General features: G+C 42.2%; 2 protein-coding genes and 1 pseudogene across 4 annotated transcripts in view; 2 read left to right on the top strand and 1 right to left on the bottom strand.

The window, feature by feature from the left end:
* ARCN1 (archain 1) overlaps positions 1 to 14,660 on the bottom strand; it is a 26,545-nt gene extending 11,885 nt beyond the window's left edge. For both annotated transcript variants that reach the window (XM_035722665.1, XM_035722666.1), the window contains exons 1-5: positions 14,514 to 14,660; positions 4,790 to 5,053; positions 3,988 to 4,167; positions 3,653 to 3,858; positions 2,633 to 2,797 (exon numbers count right to left, since the gene is read on the bottom strand). In XM_035722665.1, the coding sequence (XP_035578558.1) occupies positions 2,633 to 2,797; positions 3,653 to 3,858; positions 3,988 to 4,167; positions 4,790 to 5,053; positions 14,514 to 14,516 (818 nt within the window). In that variant the 5' untranslated portion in view covers positions 14,517 to 14,660. The remainder of the gene's footprint in view (positions 1 to 2,632; positions 2,798 to 3,652; positions 3,859 to 3,987; positions 4,168 to 4,789; positions 5,054 to 14,513) is intronic.
* Positions 14,136 to 25,304, top strand: part of IFT46 (intraflagellar transport 46) — a 25,419-nt gene continuing 14,250 nt past the window's right edge. Inside the window, exons 1-3 of one of the 2 annotated variants that reach the window (XM_027579214.2) lie at positions 14,136 to 14,517; positions 22,921 to 23,049; positions 23,762 to 23,858. Coding sequence is in view for 1 of the 2 variants with exons in the window: in XM_027579213.2 (XP_027435014.1) it covers positions 23,292 to 23,336; positions 23,762 to 23,858 (142 nt within the window). In the remaining variant the exon portion in view is untranslated. Of the gene's footprint in view, positions 14,518 to 22,920; positions 23,050 to 23,191; positions 23,337 to 23,761; positions 23,859 to 25,304 lie in introns of those variants that run through there. The other variant, XM_027579213.2, reaches the window with a different exon arrangement.
* On the top strand, positions 17,667 to 18,471 carry LOC113914208 (annotated as a pseudogene).

Below are 25,304 nucleotides of genomic sequence, written 5' to 3'. Positions count from 1 at the left end.
AAAAGGATATATATGTTTTTATTCACCTACATATAGACTATACTTCTCAGAATAGAAGAACTAGAAAACTAGTTAATAGTAGTTGCCTCCAAAAAGAGAAACTTGCCTGGTGGGAGAAAGACTTTATTTTAATACTTTTGTTCCCCCCTTAGATTTAATTTAATTAATTAGTTAAGTAGGGAGGGTGAGGAGCAGAGGGAGGACACGCAGACTCCACGCTGAGCACGAGCCCGACATGGGGCTCAATCTCACGACCTGGAGATCACAACCTGAGCTGAAATCAAGAGTTGGACACTTAACGGACTGAGCCACCCAGGGGCCCCTGTAATACTTTTTGAACCTTTTAAGTTTTGAACTATATGAATGTATAACCTAATAAGAAAAATAAGTAAAATAAAAAGTGCTACTGTTCTGGTCAATTACTAAGTATAATATAACCATATTTTTTTTACTAAAACTATTTTTAACTGGGTGAACTGCAGATACTAAAAAGATTATTCTGGCATCCTACTTTGTTACAATATGTAAGTCTTCCCAGAAACAAAGGCGTATGTTACACAAGACCACAAAGGAGTGTATCTTAAAATAACGCAGGATCAGGGCACCTGGGTGGCTCAGTCAGTTCAGCCTCCAACTCTCGGTTTCGACTCGGGTCATGATCTCAAGGTCATGAGATCAAGCCCCACATTGGGCTCCACACTGAGTAGGGAGTCTGCTTAGGATTCTCCCCCTCTGCCTCTGCCCCCTCCCCCGCTCACACAGGGTCTCATTTACTTTCACAAGAGTTTGCTCCATGTTCAAGAAATATTTTGGGGCGCCTGGGTGGCTCAGTCGTTCAGTGTCTGCTTTTGGCTCAGGTCATGATCCCACAGTCCTGGGATCGAGCCCCACATCGGGCTCCCTGCTCCGCAGGAAGCCTCCTTCTCCCTCTCCCACTCCCCCTGCTTGTAAAGAGTCTCAAGCCCTCTCTAATACATGGTTTCCAACATCTTTTTAAAATAGTGTCAAGGCTCTGTCTCACTCAAAGCAACCACTAGGAACAGCACGGGAGCTTCAGTGATTTCAGAGATTTATCTCAATGTAATCCTGTTCATCTCATACAGAACAGGACATACAAAAATACTCTTATGCACACCTGATACAAGTATACTCTCAGACTCACCTTTCACTTGACCCCAAAACCATCAGCAACAGAAGTCTGGGCTTCAAAACAAGAAATCTGAGGTATGCATATGTGAACTTGGTAATTAAAAATGTTATGAACCAGTCCTGATGTAAGAGACAAATCAAAATATTCTATGCTCAGGACACCTGGGTGGCTCAGTCGGTTAAGCATCTGCCTTTGGTTCAGGTCATAATCCCAGGGTCCTAGGATCAAATTCCACATTGGGCTCCTTGTTCAGCAGGGATCCTGCTTCTTCCTCTGCCTGTTGCTCCCCTTGCTTGTGCTTTCTCTAACAAGTAAATAAAATCTTAAAAAAAAATTCTATACTGGGTTCAAGTAAAACGCAAAAGATAATACGTTAATTTGCTGTGAAAGATATTTATAAATTTTGTATTAAAGACTGGTTCCCCTTAAAGTTTAATTAAAAGAAGACTTGCCAAAATACAGTGCAGAGGCCACCACCACTCTAGCCCTCTAATTCAAGTCCACTTTTAAGAGACCAGGCACACACTAGGCAAAAGACAAGTTACTTTTATTTTTTTTTTAAGTTTTACTATTTTTTTATTTAAATAAAGTTTTATTTATTTAAGTAATCTCTACACCCAACATGGGGCTCGAACTCACAGCCCCAAGATCAAGAGTCACATTCTCCACCAACTGAGCCAGCCAGGCACCCCAAGACAAGTTACTTTTAAATTCAGCCGGCACACTGGGCTGCCTGGGTGGCTCAGTTGGCTAAGTGTCCGACTCTTGATTTCAGCTCAGGTCATGATCTCAAGGTCATGAGATTGAGCCCCACAAGGCCCCATGTGGGGCTCTGCACGAAGCGGGGAGTCTGCTTGAGAGTCTCTCCTTCTCCCTCCGCCCTTCCCCACGCTTGTGCACATGCGCTCTCTCGCTCATAAAATCTTAAAAAAAAAAAATTCCCTCTCCCTTTGTACCCCTCCACGCACACGCTCTAAAAACAAACACAAAAACAAAAACTTAGCCAGCACAGAGTTAATAAAAGGTAAGTTCTAAACTCCATAAAAAATAAATAGCTGGGGTGCCTGGGTGGCTCAGTTGTTAAGCATCTGCCTTCGGCTCAGGTCATGATCCTAGGACCCTGGGACTGAGCCCCACATCGGGCTCCCTGCTCACCGGGAAGCCTGCTTCTCCCTCTCCCACTCCCCCTATTTGTGTTCCTTCTCTCGCTGTGTCTATGTCAAATAAATAAATAAAATCTTAATAAATAAATAAATAAATAAATAAATGAAAATAAAATCTTGAAAAAGAAAAGAAATTGCTGAGAGCCCCCAATCATGGGAAATGGGAGGAAAAAAAAAGACCCCATGTTAAAATCTAGGATATGCTCTAAGTCTTTTAAATCTGGAAAAATTAAAAGATACACAAAAAATTTGTAATGCACTAAAATAAACATTTCTACACATTATGTGATCTGTTCTTACTGAAAAAGTTACTGGTTACCTCTCCATATTAATGGGTGGAGCATGCACTTTGGTAGCTTCAGAAGTACGCTTGCCCATATTAGAGGACATGATAGTTTCACCTTCAGATTTCAATTTGTCCACAAAATTATCTACTTCCTTCCCTTTGGCTCCAAGTTTCAAAGCCTTGCTGGGACCTGAAGGCCTAAGTGGAAGAATAAGAAATAACAAAATAAGAAAAACATCACAACTAAAAAACATTAATTAATAACCCCATAGCATTCAACCTTTCCCTGAAACTGTTCTTTAAGAAGAATGTGAAGAACTCAAGGGGAAAAACCCAAGCATCCTAGGGTTTAGGGGAGCACTAGACTATTCCCCTGCCCAAACTGGCAGCTGAGTCACTATTAATATGTAAACTTCAGGTGCCTGAGTGGCTCAGTTAAGCATATGCCTTCAGCTCAGGTCACAATCCCAGGGGCCTGGGATCAGGTCCTGCATCGGGCTCCCTGCTCAGTGGGAAGTCTGCTTTTCCCTCTCCCCCTCCCCCCCCGCTTGTTCTCTCTCTTTCTCTCTCCTTCTAATAAATAAATAAAATTTTTAAAAAATACATAAGCTTCAAGGACCTAAAGACCAAAGGTATATTTATATAAGCATGCATGATTGGATGAAAACTTTGTACTTTCCATCCTGATAAATATACCTGTGCATAAACAAACTCTTGCACATACTTTCAGGTCGTTCACAGATTCTCCCAGAAATCCATTCACACCAAGATTAAAAAAATCCATGTTCCATAAACGTTAAATATCCCCTTTTCCCAAAATAAAGCAACTCTCGTGGTATAATCTATAAAAGAAGCCTCTTTTACACAAAAAATCCCCCACCACATTGATTTCTCCTTCATACCTTTATTATGTAGCCAAATTTAATATTACATCTTATTTCATCAAGTCACTCATTATTTTCAACTTGCCCAGAAATCAGCTATCACTCCGAAATATACACATACAGCCTTCATGTGCCATTCTAGGGTTGTTGGTGACACACTGAATTATACCTGGCTGGTGCAGGTGCCACTTTTGGTTTATCAGTTTCAATGATGGTCTCTGTGATCATGGCAGCAGTGCTGCCTCCAGATACTGCAGAACTTCCAAATCCTCCAAATCCTGGTGCTTTTTTGCCCTGTCTCTCTGCATCTCTTCGGGCCTGTTGTAATTCCTTCGCTTTACGCCGCATCTCAGCCTTGGCTTCACGTTCTTGAGTCTACAAAAAGAGACATCAGTGGTGTGGCTTTGAGTACAGTCTATACTAGCAAATGAGAACAGGAAAACAATAAAGCCTAAAAGAAAGACACAAAAACAAGAAGTCCCAAAAAAGACCCTATTTATTTACCTCTCTAACTGCTCTGAACACCTTTTCCTCATGAGAATCCATTTCCGTGAAGGTTCTGATCTGTGCCAGGTTAACATTCTCCCGGTATCCCAGGGCAACAATTTCATCAAAAGCAAAAATTAAATCAAAACAGTGCTCTGATATCTCATTCTCCTCTAAGGCTCGGCAATACTCAGGGATCTAATCGTGGGCAGCAATGGAAAAGAAAGATTTAAAACTTATCAGCATTTATGTTTCCCAAGTCTTCTCCTTTAAAATACACAAATTTCAAATAAAACAAAATACACAAATTTCAGCAAAACCTGAATCCCTTTGATAGCTCCCCTACTCTTTCTTTTAAGCAAGACTTTGGCATAAAGAGCGTGTGTGTGTGTGTGTGTGTGTGTGTGTGTGTGTGTGTGTGTGTGTGTGTGTGTGTGTGTGTGTGTGTGTGTGTGTGTGTGTGTGTGTGTGTGTGTGTGTGTGTGTGTGTGTGTGTGTGTGTGTGTGTCTATATATCAATAAGCCTTACCTAATGAATATCATCTAAAAATATGGGCAAACAAGTGTCAGAACCACAAAAACAGACTGAAGCAACTGCTTAAAAAAATGAAAGGTCAGTTTGCACATTCTCTTTTGGGATACTTATAGTCTAGGAGGACAAACAGTATCAGCTGAATGAATAAGGAGCTGTAACAAACTGCTGGGGTGGGGGTATGGAGCATGCAAACTGATAAGCATCAGCTGCTTTGGGGAAAAAATAGTTTCACAGTGAAAATTTAAAGCAGAAAACTATGGCCCACAATTACAAAAGGACTCTTACCACTCTTGAGAAAAGCCTTAGGGTCTCCAGATCTTCTAAGATGTTACTGTTTTTGGTAGTGATCAGCACCATGTACAGTTTCTCCATAGGCTGATAGACATATCTTACACTCTCTGTTTCAACAAATGTATGTTGTTTTCCAGTGTTCATGAGCTTTGGAAAAGCTGCTAACAAGCCCTCAATCCGAGTTCGGGTCATCTCCACAAACTGTCGAGAAACAATAGCCTTTCCTGCTTTCGTGCAGACCGCTGCTGCCAACAGCACCTGCCAGGAACATATGTATCAGTAAGTACTAATTATTTCTTCACATCTGTTTTCTTAGCATCCTCCGATCTTCCACAGAATGACACACTCAGTTACTTAGTGATACAACTATTAGAATGCTGATTTTCAAACTCTACTTCATTGCTCTTTTAATTCCAGTACATAATTCATAAAATAAAGCTACAGTGGAGCAAAATGGAACTATCAGTCCTATTTTTCAATAACCTACCTTAAGAAAAACTTAGTTAAAAAAAAAAAAGCAAAACTTTCGCCAAGTCTACAAATACATTTGTTAACAGATTTCCTATGACTCAGAAATGGGTTGCTTTCTGCTTTGGCAGACCCATAAAAAATAGTTCAAACTTTTTCTAAGAACAGAAATCTCCACAGTGAAAAGAGAGGTCTGACCAGGCAGATTAAAGGTTTATATATGTCGCTGACCTTTCCTTTCTTTCTTCCTAGAACACAGAACTAATCTAGCACATCCAAATTTATCTTTTGTTCTTTGATTAATAACCCCATCCCACACTATTCTACCTCTACATATGTAAACAATCTGTAAAATGAAAAACTAAATGACTCAATGTTTCACACAGGTTTTGACACTGGTCAATGATCAGGACCAACAGCCTTTTTTCATAGTCTGGCATTCATTAAACAAAACCAAGCACCAGGGGCGCCTGGGTGGCTCAGTCAGTAAAGTGTCTGCCGTTGGCTGAGGTCATGATGCCAGGGTTCTGGGATCCAGCCCCACACTGGGCTCCCTGCTTGACCTGCCTCTCCCTCTCCCTCTGCCACTCCCCCTGCCCGTGCGCTCTCTCTCTCTCTCAAATAAAGAAATAAAATCTTACAAGCACCAAAGGAAGAACAAGAGACCTCAAATGCCATTAGCAGGGGAGTAAGAAAATTAAGTACACTGTTAATCGTCTCTGCAGTACAGGATCCCAAGAATTCATAAATACAAAAAACATTTTGGAAGCCTCAATGCTACGATACAACCTCTGAAATACCAACATCCCACTGGTCAGGCTTCTCAGCTTTACAGAAACCTGTCCTCTACAGGTAAGCAACTTGAAGAAAAAACAAGTTAGTCAATTCAAATATTCTTATAGTCTAAGTACATCAAAACAGTTCTATAATAATTAGAGGAGAACATAATGTCCTTATCCATCAAGAATAGGTAATTAGGTATTTGGGAGATAATTACCATCATGTTTATTTCCAAGCAGCTAGGTAGAAACAATTTATTGGAAAAGTGATCTATATCTTGTACAAATAATTTCCCTCTCTCAAATGAATTTTTATTTTTACTACTATCAACTCTACACCGAAATTTAATTACCCCAGCTTAAAGTTACTTTTATGCTGCATAGAATTAAAAAGTTTTTAGCTGTTCCCATAAGCAGCCTGAGGTGATCTCTGAAAATGGTTCACTATTCACTTGACCCAGACAACCCTACAAAATCATGCAAATCAAGAGGTTCAAATCTTTGTGTTCACTTTAAGAACACATATGAAACCTTCCAGGCCATCAAGAGTATGTATATCTGAAAGCCACCAAGTATCTGAAGGATGTCACTTTACAGAAGCCATGTGTGCCATCCTGTCACTATGATGGTGGAGCTGGTAGGTGTGCCCAATCCAAACAGTGAGGTTGGACACAAGGTTGGTGGCCCAAAGAGTGCTGAATTTTTACTGCAAATGCTTAAAAATGCAGAGAGTAATGTTGAACTTAAGGATTTAGATACAGATTCTCTGGTCACTGAGCACATCCAGTTGAACAAAGCCCCCAAGATGCAGCAAGAACTTAACAGAGCTCATGGTCGGATTCACCCAGACATGAGCTCTCTCTGCCCCACTGAGATGATCCTTACTGAAAAAGAGGACACTGTTCCTAAACCGTAAGAGGAGGTTGCACAGAAGAAAAAGATATCCCAGAAGAAACTGAAGAAACAAAGACTTATGGCCTAGAAGTAAATTCTGCATAAAATAAATGCAAATAAAACTAAAAGCAGGGAGAAAAAAACTAAAAGCAGGGAAAAAGTTTTTTAAAAAATGTCCTAAATCAGAGGTGCCTGGGTGGCTCAGTCAGTTAAGCATCTGCCTTCTGCTCAGGTCATGATCCCAGGGTCCTGGGATCGAGCTCCGCATCCAGCTCCCTGCTCAGAAGGGAGTCTGCCATTCCCCCTGCTTATGCTCTCTCTCTGTCAAATAAATAAATAAAATCTTTTAAAAAATGTCCTAAATCATAAATACTCTTAGGAAGAATCTTGTTTTGTAAACTAGTTAATTTTAAAAATAGCAGAAAATGTTTTAGGCATTTAGAGAGGTATAAAGTATAAAAATTACCAGTTCATTACTTTAAGAATCACAAATAAGCTAGTTTAAAAGTCCAAAACCAGGGGCGCCTGGGTCGCTTAGTCGTTAAGCATCTGCCTTCAGCTCAGGTCATGACCCAAGGGTCCTGGGATCGAGCCCCGCACCGGGCTCCCTGCTCGGCAGGAAGCCTGCTTCTCCCTCTCCCACTCCCCCTGCTTGTGTTCCCTCTCTCACTGTCTCTCTCTGTCAAATAAATGAATAAAATCTTAAAAAAAAAAGTCCAAAACCAGTCACTTCCCCCCAGATATTTATATATATTTAAAATAGTCTTGTACTCAAGAAATGTAGTTTTGCCATCACTAACTACTTGGGAGGTTTTTGCCATCACCTACATATGAGGCAAGAGGATATACTTAGGATAGTAAAGGATACCAGAAAAAGAATAAAAATGCAAAATGGTTATGACACATATTTCCCAAAAGAAATCCTCCATTCCATGTCTTTAACTTTATTTATTTTTATTTTGGCTACAGATTTTTATTTTTTAATTTGGTTTAAGATATAAATGACCTATCAAATTGTAAGCTATTTAAAGTGTACATCGTGGCAATTCCCTATCTTTAATTTTAAATTAATAATATGAAATAAAGATTTCTTCAAATAGGGGAAGGGTAATTTCTGGTACACAAATAATGGTAATATTTTAATCACTACGGAGAAAAAATTGACCAATTGTACTCAAGAAATTCAATTTCACATTTATCATAGGAGGTTCATGTTTCAACATCTACATATTTCTGGCGAAAAGATATGTTTTTATTTTATTTTTTTAAAGATTTTATTTATTTGAGACAGAGAGAGAGGGGGGGAGCACAAGTGGAAGAGGATCAGAGAGAGAGGGAGAGGCAGACTCCCTGCTGAGCAGAGAGCCCGACGTGGGGCTCGATCCCAGGACCCTGAGATCATGACCTGAGCTGAAGGCAGACGCTTAACCGACTGAGCCACCCAGGCACCCCAAAAAGAAATGTTTTTAAATAAAAATGTCATCACTGTTTCAGCTTACGCATGACAAGCAGATAAGTCTCTGTATTGGTCAATGAAGGCTTACATGCCACATATGTCCAAAGAAGGTAAGATTTTTGCCCCAAAATTATCCCTGAGAAAATAGCTGTACTGCATAAAAACTTGTTCATAGCAGCATTATTCATAATAATGAAAATAAGCTAAAATGTGAAAACCCAAAAGTCCATAGACTGATGAATGGATAAACAAAATGTGGTTTACCCATATAATGGAGTATTACCCAGTCATAAAAATAAATGAAGAACATGGATGAACTTTGAAAATATTGTGCCAAGTGAAAGAAACTAGACACAAAAGGCCACATCTTATGTGATTACATTTATATGAAATATCCAGAATAGGAAAATCCAGAGAAGAAAGTAGATTAGTGGTTGCCAGAGGCTGGGAAAGGGAAATGAGGAGTGACTGCTAATGAGTACAGGGTTTCTCTTTGTGGTTATGAAAATGTTCTAAGCTTAGATAGTGGTGATGGTCGTACAACTTTGTGAATATACTAAAATATCTACTGAATCTTATAATTTAAAAGGCTAAATTTTATGGTATGTGAATTATATCTTAATTAAAAATAAAAAGGAGGGCAGGGGTGCCTGGCTGGCTCAGTCGGTAGTTTGTGACTCTTGATCACAGTACTGGGGTGCGTGGGTAGCTCAGTTGGCTGAGTGTCTGTCTTTGGCTCAGGTAATGATCTCAGGGTCCTGGGATCGAGCCCCGTGTCAGGTTCCCTGCTCAGTGGGGAGTGTGCTTCTCCCTCTCCCTCCGTCCCTCCTGTAAAAAAAATTATGTTTTGATTAACTGGGGGATTTGAGTATGTAAAGATGAATCAACAGTGGGGTAAAACAGCAAGACCTAAGCAGGAAAACTCTGAGACTCTCTCTGAGTCATTCCATTATACAGGTACAAGCAAAATAAGGCTCCCAAAGTAGGACCAAAGTGCCCCACTTTAAGTATGGCAATAAATCCCCAAGACACCACAATCAGAGGGTTCACGAAGCTGACACAGGTTTCTATTCACTATGTTATTCATGTCACCTTTGGAACATACAGTCACCTCTAAACAAGGTAAATTTAACCTATTCTAAATTAATATTCATTTTTCTTAAATGCCTTAAAATAATAAAGCTTCCCTTCACATCAGTGTTTACCAATGTTTAAAAATTATTAAAATACTGTATACACTAAAAGGTAAGTTAATTTTTCCAAATATAATTTGATCTGATTTTCTTTGGGAAGGAATGAGTAAGTATATTCTCTATAAAGTTGTTTTATTTATTTATTTTTTACATTTTTGGAAAAGAACATTTGGACCTAACAGGACCCTTCAAAAGCCCTTGATTGTTTTTTATAGATGTAGATACTGAGGGGGCCCAAAAGCTAGATCTCTCCAGGATTATAAAAAAAAAAAAAAAAAAAAATCCCTATTAAGTTGAGCTTTGTCAAACAACTTTTCTTTTAATAATACTTACAATCATTTGAGTATATCATCATTTGTGTTTGGATTAAATAACTCTTCTACCCATATTTAACTACATTAATCAGAAAGAAAGTTCTTTGAGTAAAGAATTAAGTTTCTGTTCTGCCTCTGTCACTAATTATGTATTGCATAAGTCACTTAACTGCTTCCCCAAAATGGAGGTTAGTTTATACGAAATCTAAAGTGCCTTTGCATCTTTATGATTCTACAAGTTAAGCTTTTGAAAACTTTACAGCAACTAAAAATGTACAATACCTCCACTTTACACACACTGCTCCGATAGCAACTACTTTGCAACAGTATTTTACATTAACGCTAAGAGGCAAGTACCTCATCAAAACAAATCATGTATGTGCACAGTATGTGTGTGAGATAAGCTGCTGTACCATCCCTTCATCCTTACCAGTGATAGAGGTCCAAGAATAATAGGGAGTAATTCAGCATAAACATGCATAATTCTCTAAAGAAAAAAAGCCAACGATTTCCTCGAACCTCTAAATGCTTTCATATTCCTCACTTCCAGATTTAGGCAGTCACTTTCTCCTTTGTAATTCACTGTGATGAGGATATGTATTGTCATATATATACATGTATATTCATATGATTCATGATCATATTCAGGGTAGTTTCTACAACTGTTACAGAGGACCATTTTGTCTTTCCTGTTTGCATTCGAGAATCAGAGGGAAGATTACAATAAAATCTAGATCACATACAAAACCTAAAACTTGAAAGTTACCCAGTGAGAGTTTTAAGCTCATCACAAGTTTCTTGTAGAGAATAAAAATAAAAGAGGACATTGTTCTCGGTTTCTGCAGTAAACTTTCTATTTGGAGAATAAACAGATGGCAAGTCGATGGAAACTCAAGAAAATCATTTTCATTCTTTCTGTCCTCTCAAACAACAATCAAAAAGATACATTTAAAAAAAGCTGTGCAGCTGCTGTATTATATACAAAAGAAAATAAAAGCAATAATAACCCCTAATTGGGGACTGATACTACTGTGTAGGATTTCAGTTTCTCCCTCAGTATGTACAGATCATCCACACAAACCGAAATCTAGCTTTCCAATAACTAATGACTTTTGGAACTGAATATTATCATTTATATTGAATGTGTCCAATCTAGTTTATTCAGTGCTATACTGAGTGAATAAGAACAGCATTCTGTAGGTAAGCAAAGATCTTACAGATTGTTGCTCTGTCCCTCTGACCCTCCTCCCTCTCATGCTCTGTCTCTCATTCTCTCTCAAATAAATAAAGTCTTTAAAAATAAATGTATTGGGGCGCCTGGGTGGCTCAGTTGTTAAGCGTCTGCCTTCGGCTCAGGTCATGGTCCCAGGGTCCTGGGATCGAGCCCCGCATCGGGCTCCCTGCTTGGCAGGAAGCCTGCTTCTCCCTCTCCCACTCCCCCTGCTTGTGTTCCTTCTCTCGCTGTGTCTCTGTCAAATAAATAAATAAAATCTTTAAAAAATAAATAAATAAAAATAAATGTATTAAGACAGAGAACTGATTATAATACCTAACAAATGTTAAGAAAATAAGAACACAGGGGCACCTGACTGGCTCAGTCAGTGGAATGTGGGACTCTTGATCTCAGGGTTGTGGGTTTGAGCCCCACGCTGCACGTAGAGATTGCTTAAAAATACAACCTTTAAAAAATAAAAAGAAAGAAGAAAATAAGAACATGTTTTCATTAATTTGCAGAAAACTAGAAAAAAGATCAAAAGATGCCCTTTTTTAATTAAAAGATTTTATTTATTTGACAGAGAGAGACACAGCAAGAGCAGGAACACAAGCAGGGGGAGTGGGAGAGGGAGAAGCAGGCTTCCCACAGAGCAAGGAGCCCGACGCAGGGCTTGATCCCAGGACCCTTGGATCATGACCTGAGCCGAAGGCAGACGCTTAAAAGACTGAGCCACCCAGGCACCCCTGTTTTGTTTTTTTAAAGATTTATTTGAGAGAGAGAGAGAGAGAGAGAGAGCGAGCACATGCAGTGAGGACGAGCAGAAGGAGAAGGAGAGAGAGTCCCAGGGAGACTCCAGACTGAGCACAGAGCCTGACTCAGGGCTCAATCTCAGGACACCGAGATCATGACCCAAGCAGAAACCAAGGGTTGGACACTTAACCAACCGCACTACCTCGGCGTCCCCACCTGAAACTAATGTTAACATTGTATGTCAAGTTTAAAAATTTGAAATAAAGGGAAACCCCCCACACACACACACCGTTTATGTACTGATATGTGCAATTTACTCTGAAATGCATTAAAAAAAAAAGATGAAGAGAGGGCTGGCTGGCTGATTAAATGAGTGATAAAACTATAGTGAAATGTTATAGAATCTAGCTACTGGTCATATGGGTGTTCACTGTGAAGCTGTTTCAACTTTTCTAGATGTTTGAAAAATTTATAATAAAATGTTGAGGGAAAATCAACTTTCAGAAGTTTTATTAATTTATTTATTTTTAGGTAGGCTCCACGCCCAATGTGGGGCTTGAATTCACCACCCTGATATTAAGAGTCACATGCTCTACCAATTGAACTAGCCAGACGCCCCAACTTTTAGAAGTTTTCATACAACTTTTAAATCCAAGAAATCTGACAAAATGTCACCCTATTTGGACAATTCTACTGTCCAGGAATCTCTCTGTAAAGGAATAAAACATTACACAGAAATAATAACTTTTGAGACTGGACAGAGCAGAATGTACTAAGTTCTTCTCCACAGTACACCAATCTGGGTATCTGGATCATGCCAAGTCCTATAAAATTAAAAAAACATGCATATTTATACATGACACAACTGTATGTATATGCATACATGTCCAAATGACATGCAAAACATTTTATGCTTATCACTCAACACCTAGGGCTTTATCATCTCTCAGTTATCAATGAATTAAAAATATTAAGTTTCAAGAACTTTTCAACAAACAAGATTTTTGTAAAGATTATATTTGATTTATAAAATACGAGGCTTTAATTTTGCTCTTAAAATTATAATATGCTCCAAAATGCACTACAAATACAACCAGGATGTAAACAGGAAAGGAGTTAAAAAATCACTATCCAAATACTGAGCCTCCTAGTGGAAATGAACAAAGGAGTTTTTGGAAAGTTTATGTCCAACAGGAAAGTTTTGGGAGGCAAACTGTCTGGATGCAATTTATTTGCCTGAAGCTGCAAACAAAAATCTTTCAGTGGCTGGAAGACCAAGCATGAATGTCCACCCCACCACCATCCAAGTTCTCATCTAAAAAGGTTGTCAGCAGAACTTATTATGATTGGCACCAAATTATACTGTCATCTCAAGTATGTAGGAAGATGCTTTAAATCAATTATTAATCTATTAACTAGAGAATAAAAAAAAATCCTTCAAAAGATTGAAAGGCACAACGTACACTAAAAAATAACTAGCTTTTTTGGGTGCCTGGGTGGCTCAGTTGGTTGAGCGACTGCCTTCGGCTCAGGTCATGATCCTGGAGTCCCGCATCGGGCTCCCTGCTCAGCGGGGAGTCTGCTTCTCCCTCTGACCCTCTTCCCTCTCGTGCTCTGATCTCTCATTCTCTCTCAAATAAATAAATAAAATCTTAAAAAAAATAACTAGCTTTTTTGAAACCAAAGAATTTCTCCTACTTCATAAATATCCACAAATTGTAGTGATAAAGCAAGATTTAGTGGAGTCAGCATTGTGTTTTGTCTGTCCCATCCTCACACACGTTAATTTTCTCCATCCCTACCACAGACGAGAACACAAAGATCACGCAAGTGAAGGCAAGTAACAGGTCCCCGGGTATAACCCCTTCTTACTCCTCTCCTCCTCCTGTGAGACTTCTGATGACAATATGCCACCAACACCTCTGACTTCACCCGAACAGTAAGTTCCTTGAACACAGAAAGCCTGTGTTCTCTATCACTCGCTCACCTTTTCCCAACGCTCCATACACCGCATATACTCACTAACACTGACAAATGGACACACCCAAATTCTGTAGTAGTGGAAGGTTTCGGGGACACCTGGGTCCTACAAATTAGAAGTTACTCCCTCCCGTTCTATGCCTCCGTTCGAACTTTCCTTTATTTCCCCCTTCCGAATAAACAAAAGAAGTCCTAAATACTAAAGGATTTGGAGTATCACGGGCCTACCAAACACCGGGGATGAGAGGAGAGCTGATTCCCTGAGAAAGGGAGCCCCCCAAGAGAAGCCCAACCGGCCGACTCCAGCGCCCACGGAACCCGCTGGACACTAGCGCCGAGGTGCGAGGTCTGCAGCGCGAGGGTCCAAGCCACAGCACTACGAGGTTCTCGAACGGCAAACACCCCGGGCCCAGCAGAGGAGGGTGCCCAGCTGGGTGGGGGGGAAGGGGTGTGGGCGCAACGGGAGAGGGACTGCAGGCAGGTCCCTCGGATCTCCCGGGAAGTCGGGCACAGGACGAGGAAGGCCACACTGCTCGCCGAGCCCCGAGGGAAGCGCCCGGCTCCACGCCCTCGGGTGGGGACTCCTCGGCCCCAGCACCAGGCCGTCCGGCAGGCAGAACCGCCGACCGAAGCCGGACCCTGGGAATTCGGCCCGGCTCGGCTCTTACCATGGTGAGGACGATGGGGGATTCACCCGCGTTTCCCGTTCCACTGGGGCTGGGGTCAGGGGAAGGGGAGCACCGGCCGCTCTGGACCTGCTGCCCCCCTGTCAAGAGCCGCTACCGCTCTGCCTCTTGCCAAGATGGCGGCCTCGAGCCACGTCTCCAACCGGAAATGGCGCGGGTCAAAGGGCGGAAGGCGGGGCGTCGTGGGGTGGGGAAGGTGCTGGTACCCGGCTGCTGGGCAGGTTTTTGCCAAGGAGGTACGGGGGCTCGCTCTACAGCGGTGGAACCTCGTGTTTCTGCCCTTTCACTGATTGTCAGCATCTTCGTTTAATTAGGGACATCTCTTACAGTTTATATAGCTCTCATAGCCACTATATCATTTAATATACAAACTGATGTGCATAAAGGACTAGTATCTAGAATATATAAAGAACTCTTAGAACTCAACAATAAAAAGATAACGTAATTTTAGGGTGACTGGGTGGCTCAGTCGGTTAAGCGTCTGACTCCGGCTCAGGCCATAATGAGAGCGCAGTGTGGAACTCCCCACTGAGCAGGGTGTCTAGCTTGTCTCTCTCCCTCTGCCCTTCCCCTGCTCGTTTTCTTTCTATCTCTCTCAAATAAATAAGTAAAATCTTAAAAAAAAAAAAAGTTAATTTGAAAATGGGCAAAATAGGAGCGCCTGGCTGGCTGAGTCTGTAGAGCATGTGACTCTTGATCTCATGGTCATGAGTACAAGTCCCACGCTGGGTGTAGACATTATATACATACATACATATTAAATAAATAAATGAATAAATGGGCAAAATAGACATGTCTCCAAAGAAAATATACAAATAACCAAAAGCACATAAAAAGATGCTCAACATCCTTAGTTCTTTGGGAAAAGCAAGTCAAAACCACAATGAGATACCTCTTCATAGCCAATAGGATGGCTATAATAATAAGTGTTGGTGAGAATCTGGAGAAATTAAAACCCTCTCACAATGCTGGTGGAAATGTAAAATAGTGCAGATGGTTTGGAAAAACAGTTGGGCAGTTTCTCAAAAATTAAACATAGAATTTCCATATGACCTATCAATTTCACTCCTTGGTATATATCCAAGAGAATTAAAAACCCATGTTCATACAGGGGCGCCTGGCTGACTCAGTCAGAAGAGTATGAGACTCTTGAACTCTGGGTGGTGAGTTTGAGCCCATGTTGCATGTAGAGATGACTTATAAATAAACACATGTTCGTACAAAATTTTTACGACGATGTTCCTTGAAACATTATTCCTAATACCCAAAAGGTGAAAACAATGCAAATATCCATCAATAGATGAATGGAAGACAAAACGTGGTACATCTGTACAGTGGAATATCAGTCATAGAAAGATACTGATACATGATACAACATGGATGATCCTTGAAAATATTATGTTAAGTGAAGGAAACCAGTCATGAAAGACCATATCTTATATGGGAAGACTTGCTCTGAACCTGTTCATTTCACTTGTATGAAATGTCCAGAGTAGGCAAATCCATAGAGACAAGAAGTAGGGCTTCAAGGCACTGGGAGAGGGAAGGAATGGGGAGTGAGGTTTGTTGTTTGTTTAAGATTTTATTTATTTATTTGATAGAGACACAGCAAGAGAGGGAACACAAGCAGGAGGAGTGGGAGAGGGAGAAGCAGGCTTCCCGCTGAGCAGGGAGCCCGATGCGGGACTCGATCCCAGGACCATGGGATCATGACCCGAGCTGAAGGCAGACGCTTAATGACTGAGCCACCCAGGCACCCCTGAGGTTTGTTTCTTGAAGTGATGGAAGTGTTCTGGAATTAGAGGTGGTGATTGCACAACTTTGTGACTATACTAAAAACCACAGATTGTACACTTTAAAAGGGTGAGTTTTTATGGTTTGTATCTTTTATTTTATTTTATTTTAAGATTTTATTTTATTTTTTGACAGAGACACAGTGAGAGAGGGAACACAAGCAAGGGGAGTGGGAGAGGGAGAAGCAGACTCCCCCTGAGCAGGGAGCCGGATGCGGGACTCGATCCCGGGACTCTGGGATCAAGACCTGAGACGAAAGCAGACACTTAACAACTGAGCCACCCAGGCACCCATCTTTTTTTTTTTTTTTTAAGATTTTATTTTTAAATGAATGTGGGCCTTGAACTCACAACCCCAAGATCAAGAGTCATATGGTCTACTGACTGAGCTAGCTAGGTGCTCCTAAATTATACCCTTTTAAAACATGTGAGCAGGAGGGGCACCCAGGTGGCTCAATTGGTTAAGCGTCTGACTCTTGATTTCTGTTCAAGTCTCAATCTCAGCGCCCTGATTTCAAGCTCTCTGTTGGGCTCCACACTAGGTGTGGAGACTACTTTAAAAAAAAGTGTGCAGGAAGCAAGGCTTATGCCTTTTTTACAGATGAAGAAAATGATGACAAGTTTAAGAAATTTACACAGGGGCGCCTGGGTGGCAGTCAGTTAAGTGTCTGCCTTCGGCTCAGGTCATGATCCCAGGGTCCTCAGTTTGAGCCCTGCGTTGGGCTTCCTGCTCAGTGGGGAGTCTGCTTCTTCCTCTCCCTCTGTCCTGCTCGTGTTCTCTCTCTCACTCGCTCTCTCTCTCTCAAATAAATAAAATCTTAAAAAAAAAAGAAATTTACACAAAGTTCTAAGCCAGTATATAATGGAAATAAAACTCAAATCCAGTCTTCTGATTCTGTTGGCAGTTCCCCCATGCCAAAAGTCAGACTTTGAGTAGACCTGATTCAGCAGTTCTTCCCTACATCCTATATCATTTTATCTCATATCACTGGCTCAGCTCTATAGCACTCATCCACTGCTGAAATGGATAAACAGCATTCTTTTATTGAGTGTTTATTTTGTGTCAGGTACTTTACACGTTATCTCCAATTCTTTACAACAATCCAGATAAGGACACTGAGGATCAAAGAAGTTAAACACCTCTCCAAACTCAAACAGCCTGTAAATGGTAGAGTCAGGATTCAAAGCCAGCTTTTCTCATGATGACACTGCCTCTTTTTATCTCTTGTATATTCCTTAATGCTTACTGAACACTTACAATGAGCCAGGCATTATTCTAAATTCTTCACATGGATTATCTCATTTATTCCCCACAAAACTCTCTCTCCTCCAGCCATTCAAGATGACAAAAGAAAAGGAGGTTAAGGGGAACAAGGTGGCCCCAGCTCCTGCTGTTGTGAAGAAGCAGGAGGCCAAGAAGGTGGTCAATCCCCTGTTTGAGAAAAGGCCCAAGAATTTTGGCATCAGACAGGAGCACATCCAGTCCAAAAGGGACCTCACCTGCTTTGTCAAATGGCCCCGCTACATCCAACTGCAGCAGCAAAGGGCTCTTCCCTGTAAATGTCTACAAGTGCATCCTGCGATTAACCAGTTCACCCAGGCCTTAGACTGCCAAACAGCTACTCAACTGCTTAAACTGGCCCACAAATACAGACCAGAGACAAAGCAAGGAAAGAAGCAGAGATTGTTGGCTGGGGCTGAGAAGAAAGCTGTCAACAAAGGGAATGTCCTCACTAAGAAGCTGCCTGTCCTTTGAGCTGGGGTTAACACTGTCACCACCTTGGTGGAAAACAAGAAGTCTCAGCGGGTAGTGATTGTATATGATGTGGATCCCATTGAGCTAGTTGTCTTCCTGCCTGCCCTGTGTCATAGGATGGGGGTTCCCTACTAGCATTATCAAGGGGAAGGCCAGGCTGGGGCGTCTGGTCCACAGGAAAACCTGCACCACCGTTGCCTTCACACAGGTCAACTCAGAAGACAAAGGAGCTCTGGCTAAGCTGGTGGAAGCCATCAGGACCAACGACAATGACAGATATGATGAGATCCGCCGACACTGGGGAGGCACCATCCAGGGTGCAAAGTTGGCGGCTTGCATTGCCAAGTTAGAAAAGGCAAAGGCTAAAGAACTGGCCACCAAATTGGGCTAAATGGATGCTTTTAAGTTTTCTGTACATAGGGGCGCCTGGGTGGCTCAGTCGTTAAGCGTCTGCCTTCGGCTCAGGTCATGATCCCAGGGTCCTGGGATCAAGCCCCACATCGGGCTCTCTGCCCAACAGGAAGCCTGCTTCTCCCTCTCCCACTCCCCCTGCTTGTGTTCCCTCTCTCACTGTGTTTCTCTCTGTCAAATAAATAAATAAAATCTTTAAAAAAAATAAATTTTCTGTACATAAAAGTAATAAAAAGTTCTCTTTCAGTGAGTGTTAAAAAAAAAAAATCCTCACAAGAATTCTTTGAAATAGGTACCACTAATATCTCTATTTTACAGGTGGGGAAACCAAGGTATAAAGAGGAAACCTAGGGGCGCCTGGGTGGCTCAGTTGGGTAAGCATTCAACTCTTTTTTTTTTTTTTAAGATTTTATTTATTTGACAGAGAGAGACACAGCGAGAGAGGGAACACAAGCAGGGGGAGTGGGAGAGGGAGAAGCAGGCCTCCCGCGGAGCAGGGAGCCCGATGCGGGGCTCGATCCCAGGACCCTGGGATCATGACCTGAGCCGAAGGCATACGCTTAATGACCGAGCCACCCAGGTGCCCCAAGCATCCAACTCTTGATCTCACCTCAGGTCTTGATCTCAGGGTCGTGAGTTCAAGCCCCGAGTTGGGCTCCACACTAGGCACAGAGCCTACTTAAAACAAAACAAAAACAAAAACACAAAGAGGAAAACTATTCTATCACAGATGTCAGGGCTAGAGAGTAGCAAAACCAGGATTTAAACAAAGGCTACTCAACTTCAGAACCTGTACCCTTAAGCACTGCATTATAGAAGCTCACAGATTTTTTTTAAATTTTTTATTGTTATGTTAATCACCATATATTACATCATTTGTTTTGGTGTAGTGTTCCATGATTCATTGTTTGTTCATAACACCCAGTGCTCCATGCAGAATGTGCCCTCTTTAATACCCATCACCAGGCTAACCCATCCCCCTACCTCCTCCCCTCTAGAAACCTCAGTTTGTTTTTCAGAGTCCATCATCTCTCCTGGTTCGTCTCCCCCTCTGACTTACTCCCCTTCATTCTTCCTCTCCTGCTATCTTCTTCTTTTTCTTCTTTCTTAAAATATGTTGCGTTATTTGTTTCAGAAGTACAGATCTGTGATTCAACAGTCTTACACAATTCACAGCGCTCACTGTAGCACATACCCTCCCCAATGTCTATCACCCAGCCACCCCATCCCTCCCACCCCCGACCACTCCAGCGACCCTCAGTTTGTTCCTGAGATTAAGAATTCCTCATATCAGTGAGGTCATATGATACATGTCTTTCTCTCATTGACTTATTTCACTCAGCATAACACCCTCCAGTTCCATCCATGTCATTGCAAATGGCAAGATCTCATTCCTTTTGATGGCTGCATAATATTCCATTGTGTATAGAAGCTCACAGATTTTAAAACTTTGCCTGCCTGGGAGGATATATGTCAAACTGTATTTTTTATTTTTGTTATAAAAACATACTGTAGAGCGCCTGGGTGGCTCAGTCAGTTAAGCGTCTGCCTTCAGCTCAGGTCATGATCCCGGGGTCCTGGGATCAAGTCCCATATCCTGCTCCCTAATCAATGGGGAGTCTGCTACTTCCTCTACCCCTCCCCCCTGCTTGTGATCTCTCTCTCAAATAAATAAATACATACATACATAAACATGTTGTAAAAAAGACAAATTGTTAATTTTAAAGAAGTAAAAATCTTGCCTGGAATTGTTGTTTTATTGTGGCAGCTTCCAGGGGCCTTCGATATGGACCACCGAAGCTCAGACAAGACGAATTGATGCTGATTCTTTGGAAATATGACATTAGCTAAATTACACTGCGTAAGAAAAGCACCCCTGCAAATGTGCTTCCTGAGGAGAGCTTTAGAGGCAGTATGTCATAATGGTTAGAAGCTGAGACTTCGGAATTTGACCCGTGGTTGACTCCTATATTGACCACTTACTAGCTGAATGCCTCTAGGCAAGTAACTTTTATCTAATCTATCAACTGGCAGGAACATCTATCTCATAAGGTTGTGAAGTTAGATAATATATTAATAAATAAGATTATATAATCTAAGTGCTGCTACGTAGTAAGTACTCAACAATACATACACATTATTATTAGCAATAACAGACAACACAAAAATTTTAAAATGTTTTGCAATTCCATTTTTAACCCCAGGTGTCTCAGGAAAGGTGTCTTCTCATTTTCCTTTTTTTTTTTTTAAAGACACATTTATTCAGCGTCATGATCAGACTATTACATTTAGCAATCAACAGCGTGGGTGCAAAAAAAAAAAATCTACATTAAAACCCTTTGTTGGAATGCTTTACACTTTCCACAGAACAGAAACTAAAATAACCTGTTATACAATTAGTCACAAATACAGTCCTCGAGTTTTTTGCCCATACACGAGTATTGTCTAAAACATGTCTCCTTTGTAGCCGCTAGGCCCTGCCACCACGGTGCTTGGCTGAGTTCACAAATCTGTTGTAACCTGTAGCTTCCCTGTCACTTCTCTGGCTCTCCTCTCCTGCTAAGGTTTGTTCCCTGGCAGTAATTAAAACCTTCTGCCGCTGCCGTAGCTACTGCTGCTGCTGGAACCACCATGGCCACCTTGGTTTCGTGGTTTGGCAAAGTATTGGCCTCCACCACCAAAGGGGCCAGAGCTTCTGCCTCCAAAATTTCCTCCTTTCATGGGTCCAAAATTTGAGGATTGATTGTTGTAATTGCCAAAATCATTGGCAATCATTGCCAAAATCAGCTTCCGCCACCTCCAGAGTTGCTTCCGTCATTACCAAGTCCGTTATAGCGATCCCCACGGCCACCATGTCCACCACCACCTCGACCGCCACCAAAGCCACCTCGACCACTGAAGTTCCCTCCACGACCAAAGTTGTCATTCCCACCAAAACCACCTCCACGACCACCACCAAAGTTTCCAGAACCACTTCGACCTCTTTGGCTGGATGAAGCACTAGCCATCTCTTGCTTAGATAGGGCTTTCCTTACTTCACAGGTGTGGCCATTCACAGCATGGAATTTTTGAATGACAATCTTGTCTACAGAGTCATGGGCATCAAATGTTACAAAAGCAAAACCTCTCTTTTTGCCACTGCCTCGGTCAGTCATGATCTTGATCACTTCAATTTTCCCATACTGTTCAAAATAATCTCTTAGGTGATGTTCTTCCGTGTCTTCTTTAATGCCACCAATAAAAATCTTTTTCACAGTTAAGTGGGCACCAGGTCTTTGAGAATCTTCTCTTGAGACAGCCCTCTTTGGTTCCACAACTCTTCCATCCACCTTGTGTGGCCTTGCGTTCATGGCTGCATCCACCTCCTCCACAGTGGCATACGTGACAAACCCAAAGCCTCTGGAGCGCTCGGTGTTTGGATCTCTCATTACCACACAGTCCGTAAGCGTTCCCCATTGCTCAAAATGGCTCCTCAGACTCTCATCGGTTGTTTCAAAGCTCAAACCTCCGATGAAGAGCTTCCGCAGCTGTTCAGGCTCTTTGGGAGACTCTGACTTAGACATGAGGGCGGTGGGAGGGGAGACTTTAACGATGCTTACTCTGCGGTGTCCACGGGCAGAGAAAGCCTCATTTTCCTTTTTAAAGCCACATCTCACTTTCCTCTGGCAGGTTTTCAGGATCAAATTTCAATACTTTTCTCTGCTTTCCTCCCTCTCTCACTCCTCAAATTAACTATGTTTATAGTTTTGAAATATTTTTTACTTAATCTTCATTCACTCATTCCTTCATTCACCTATCCAACGAGCATTTTTTTTAATGTTTTTTAAAAGATTTTATTTATTTATTTGAGAGAGAGAGAATGAGATAGCACGAGAGGGAAGAGGGTCAGAGGGAGAAGCCGACTCCCCGCTGAGCGGGGAGCCCGATGCGGGACTCGATCCCTGGACTCCAGAATCGTGACCTGAGCCAAAGGCAGTCGCTTAACCAACTGAGCCGCCCAGGCGCCCCCAACGAGCATTTTTAAAGTGCCTAATTTATGCATGGTACTGCTGCTTAAAGAACTTAAAAGTTAGACACAGACCCTGCCTAAAGAAGCTCTGTCTTCTTCAGCAAGTAAAAACATAGTACTTCTATATACAAAACACTGTATTTCCAGATCGGAGTGCTAACTAAACCAACCGACATTCATCGGCCGGTTGTGCCAAGTTGTGATCGCTAGATGCCGCCACAAACGCATTTACTGAAACCATAGAAAAACAGGGGACTAAACTGCCCAGAGAGGCTTTGTCCAAACGCCACTAGATCCTCCCCCGCTCGCTTTGCTGCTGGGAAGAGACGCAAAGCGCGAGTGGAGAAGGTCTCACGAGACTGAAAGCAAATCTCGCGATTTTTATTTATTTATTTTTATTATTATTATTTTTTTGCCTAGCGACTGACAACAAGGCCGGTTGCTCCACGTCGAAGCCCCTCAAGTGGCCTGGCCTAATACTGGAGTGAGACCCTGGCCCTAGGCTGGGGTTCTTTCCACATAGAGGAGACGGATTCAGAGGGGCTACAGGTAATTCGTACTCCCCCTAGCAGAAAGAGCACTGCCTTTCTCCCTCCGGAGAGGAATCTAAGGGCACTCCCCTTGCCTCCAACGCCCCCCCATCTCTTCCCATCTCCTTGACAACCATTCCTTCTCCTCGCCCTTCATGCCACCAGCAACCATCCCGCTTCCTTCACTCCCCAAGAAACTGCTGGGATCCGACCTGCAAGACAGGGGGTTGGGGATGGGGCTGATGCTCTTGGGATTATTGGATGGGACCGAGAGACTGGAGTTTATCCTCCCTTCGGGTAAACAAGGTGACTCCGGAGACAGAACTCTTTCCAGAGCCTCTGCAGCCCCTTCTCCCCCACTCCCCCCCCCGGAAACCCCAACAGCTGTGGGAAAACTGACCGAAACTAAGGAGAGAGCTGCCGTCCAAGACGAATACTGTTCTGCCCTTGTGCGTGTATCTACAGCTTTGGGGAGCTGCTGCCTAAATTAGCTGTCTTTTCCCTCCACGATTCCCTCCCTCCTCAGCCAGGCTGTCAGCAGTTCCTAAATAAGAGTTGCAGCAGAATGACTTAACCGATTGACCTGGGGCCAAGGAGCCTTAAGGAAAATAATGGGGGTGAAGGTTACAAGTAAAACCGGTGACTTGGGTAAGGAGGAGGAATCAAGGCTGGTTCGGAATCAGCTCATATCCTGTGATATGAGCTAAGTAATCATGTCTCCTTTCATTTAGACCAAGATTGTTGAAAACCAGACATATGATGAGCGTCTAGAGATTAACGACTCTGAAGAGGTTGCAAGTATTCATACTCCAACCCCAGGACACAAGGGTAAGAGGAATAAAGAGGAAAGAAGAGAAATGGTTCTCAGAACAAAGAATAAGATGGATCCATGATGGTCTCCAAGAAATTCCTATTTTATAATAGCAAATGTTGGCTATCAGAGTCAAGTTTGGCAAACACTTGCCATTATTTGTGTTTTCTAACTGGTTAAGGTGGGGGAGAAAACACAGCCCCCCAGATTCAGGATTTTCCTCCCAACATGACCAGTGTTCCCTGTCAGCGTTTGCTTCGTGATGTGCTCTGCTCACAATCTGCCAGGGATTCATGGTTGGTTGGTTGGTTAGTTGGTTGGTTGGTTTGAACTTATTAAAACTGTTTTGCTCAGTTTTGAAGATGCTTCAACAACCTGCCCTTAACTTGCAATCCCAATCAAAATCTCAGTAGACTCTTTCAACGGGACTTGACACAGTCATTTATTCAACAGACATTTCTTGAATGCCTACCATGTGTCAGCTTTATGCACGGCAATAGGTATACAGTATTAAAAGAGACATTGACCCTGCCATCCTGATGCTTGTAGCCGTGGGAGATCGATGACAAATGAGTAAACAGACATAATTACAAATGTGGTAAGCACATTGATGGAAGCAAAGGGTTCGATAGGATGGAGAATAATGGTGAGGAGTGGGGTCTCCTTTTGACGGGTTGGTCAGGGAAGACCTGAGGAGGTAACATTTGAGACCAAAAGATAAGAAGGATTCAGACAGACATTGAGAAGAAGTAGGCCAGGAAAAGGGAGCAGCAGTGAAATGTGAAAAGGACCTCAGGCCAGAAAGAACTTGGGTGCGTTTGAGGATTTGAAAGAGACCAGCATATGGTAGGAAGGAGTGGTATCAAAGGCAGGCAGGCAAGAGGTAGGCAGAAGTAGGTAGGAGGCCTAACAAGAGGAGCTTTTGAGGTGATGTTGCTGGTAGGTGTGTCTTGGATTGAAAGGTGCGATGATGAAAGTCAGGAGCCAGTTGGAAGGACTGTTGCAATGGCTGAGTTGAGGTGACAGTGACTTGGATGTGGTGAGGAAGGTAAGAATAGAGAGAGGATGGGCGCCTGGGTGGCTCAGTTGGTTAAGCGACTGCCTTCGGCTCAGGTCATGATCCCGGAGTCCCGGGATCGAGTCCCGCATCGGGCTCCCTGCTCGGCGGGGAGTGTGCTTCTCCCTCTGACCCTCTTCTCTCTCGTGCTCTCTCTCTCTCATTCTCTCTCTCTCAAATAAATAAAATCTTTAAAAAAAAAAATAGAGAGAGGAGGCAAATAGAAGATAATTGCTGATGGGCTGGGTTTGGCTCTTGGGTTGGGAATCAAGGATGACATCTGGGGTTGCTTGTTTATTGCAGTAAGTATACCTAACATAAAATTTACCATTTTAATCATCTTTAAGTGTACAATTCAGTGGCATTTAGTGCATTCATATTGTTGTATAACTATCTCTACTGTCTA

The sequence above is a fragment of the Zalophus californianus genome, chromosome 11 (genome assembly GCF_009762305.2).
Source record: "Zalophus californianus isolate mZalCal1 chromosome 11, mZalCal1.pri.v2, whole genome shotgun sequence".
Classification (NCBI taxonomy): Eukaryota; Metazoa; Chordata; class Mammalia; order Carnivora; family Otariidae; genus Zalophus; species Zalophus californianus.
Note: the sequence above shows the minus strand (reverse complement) of the source record. Positions and strands in the feature narration are given on the sequence as shown.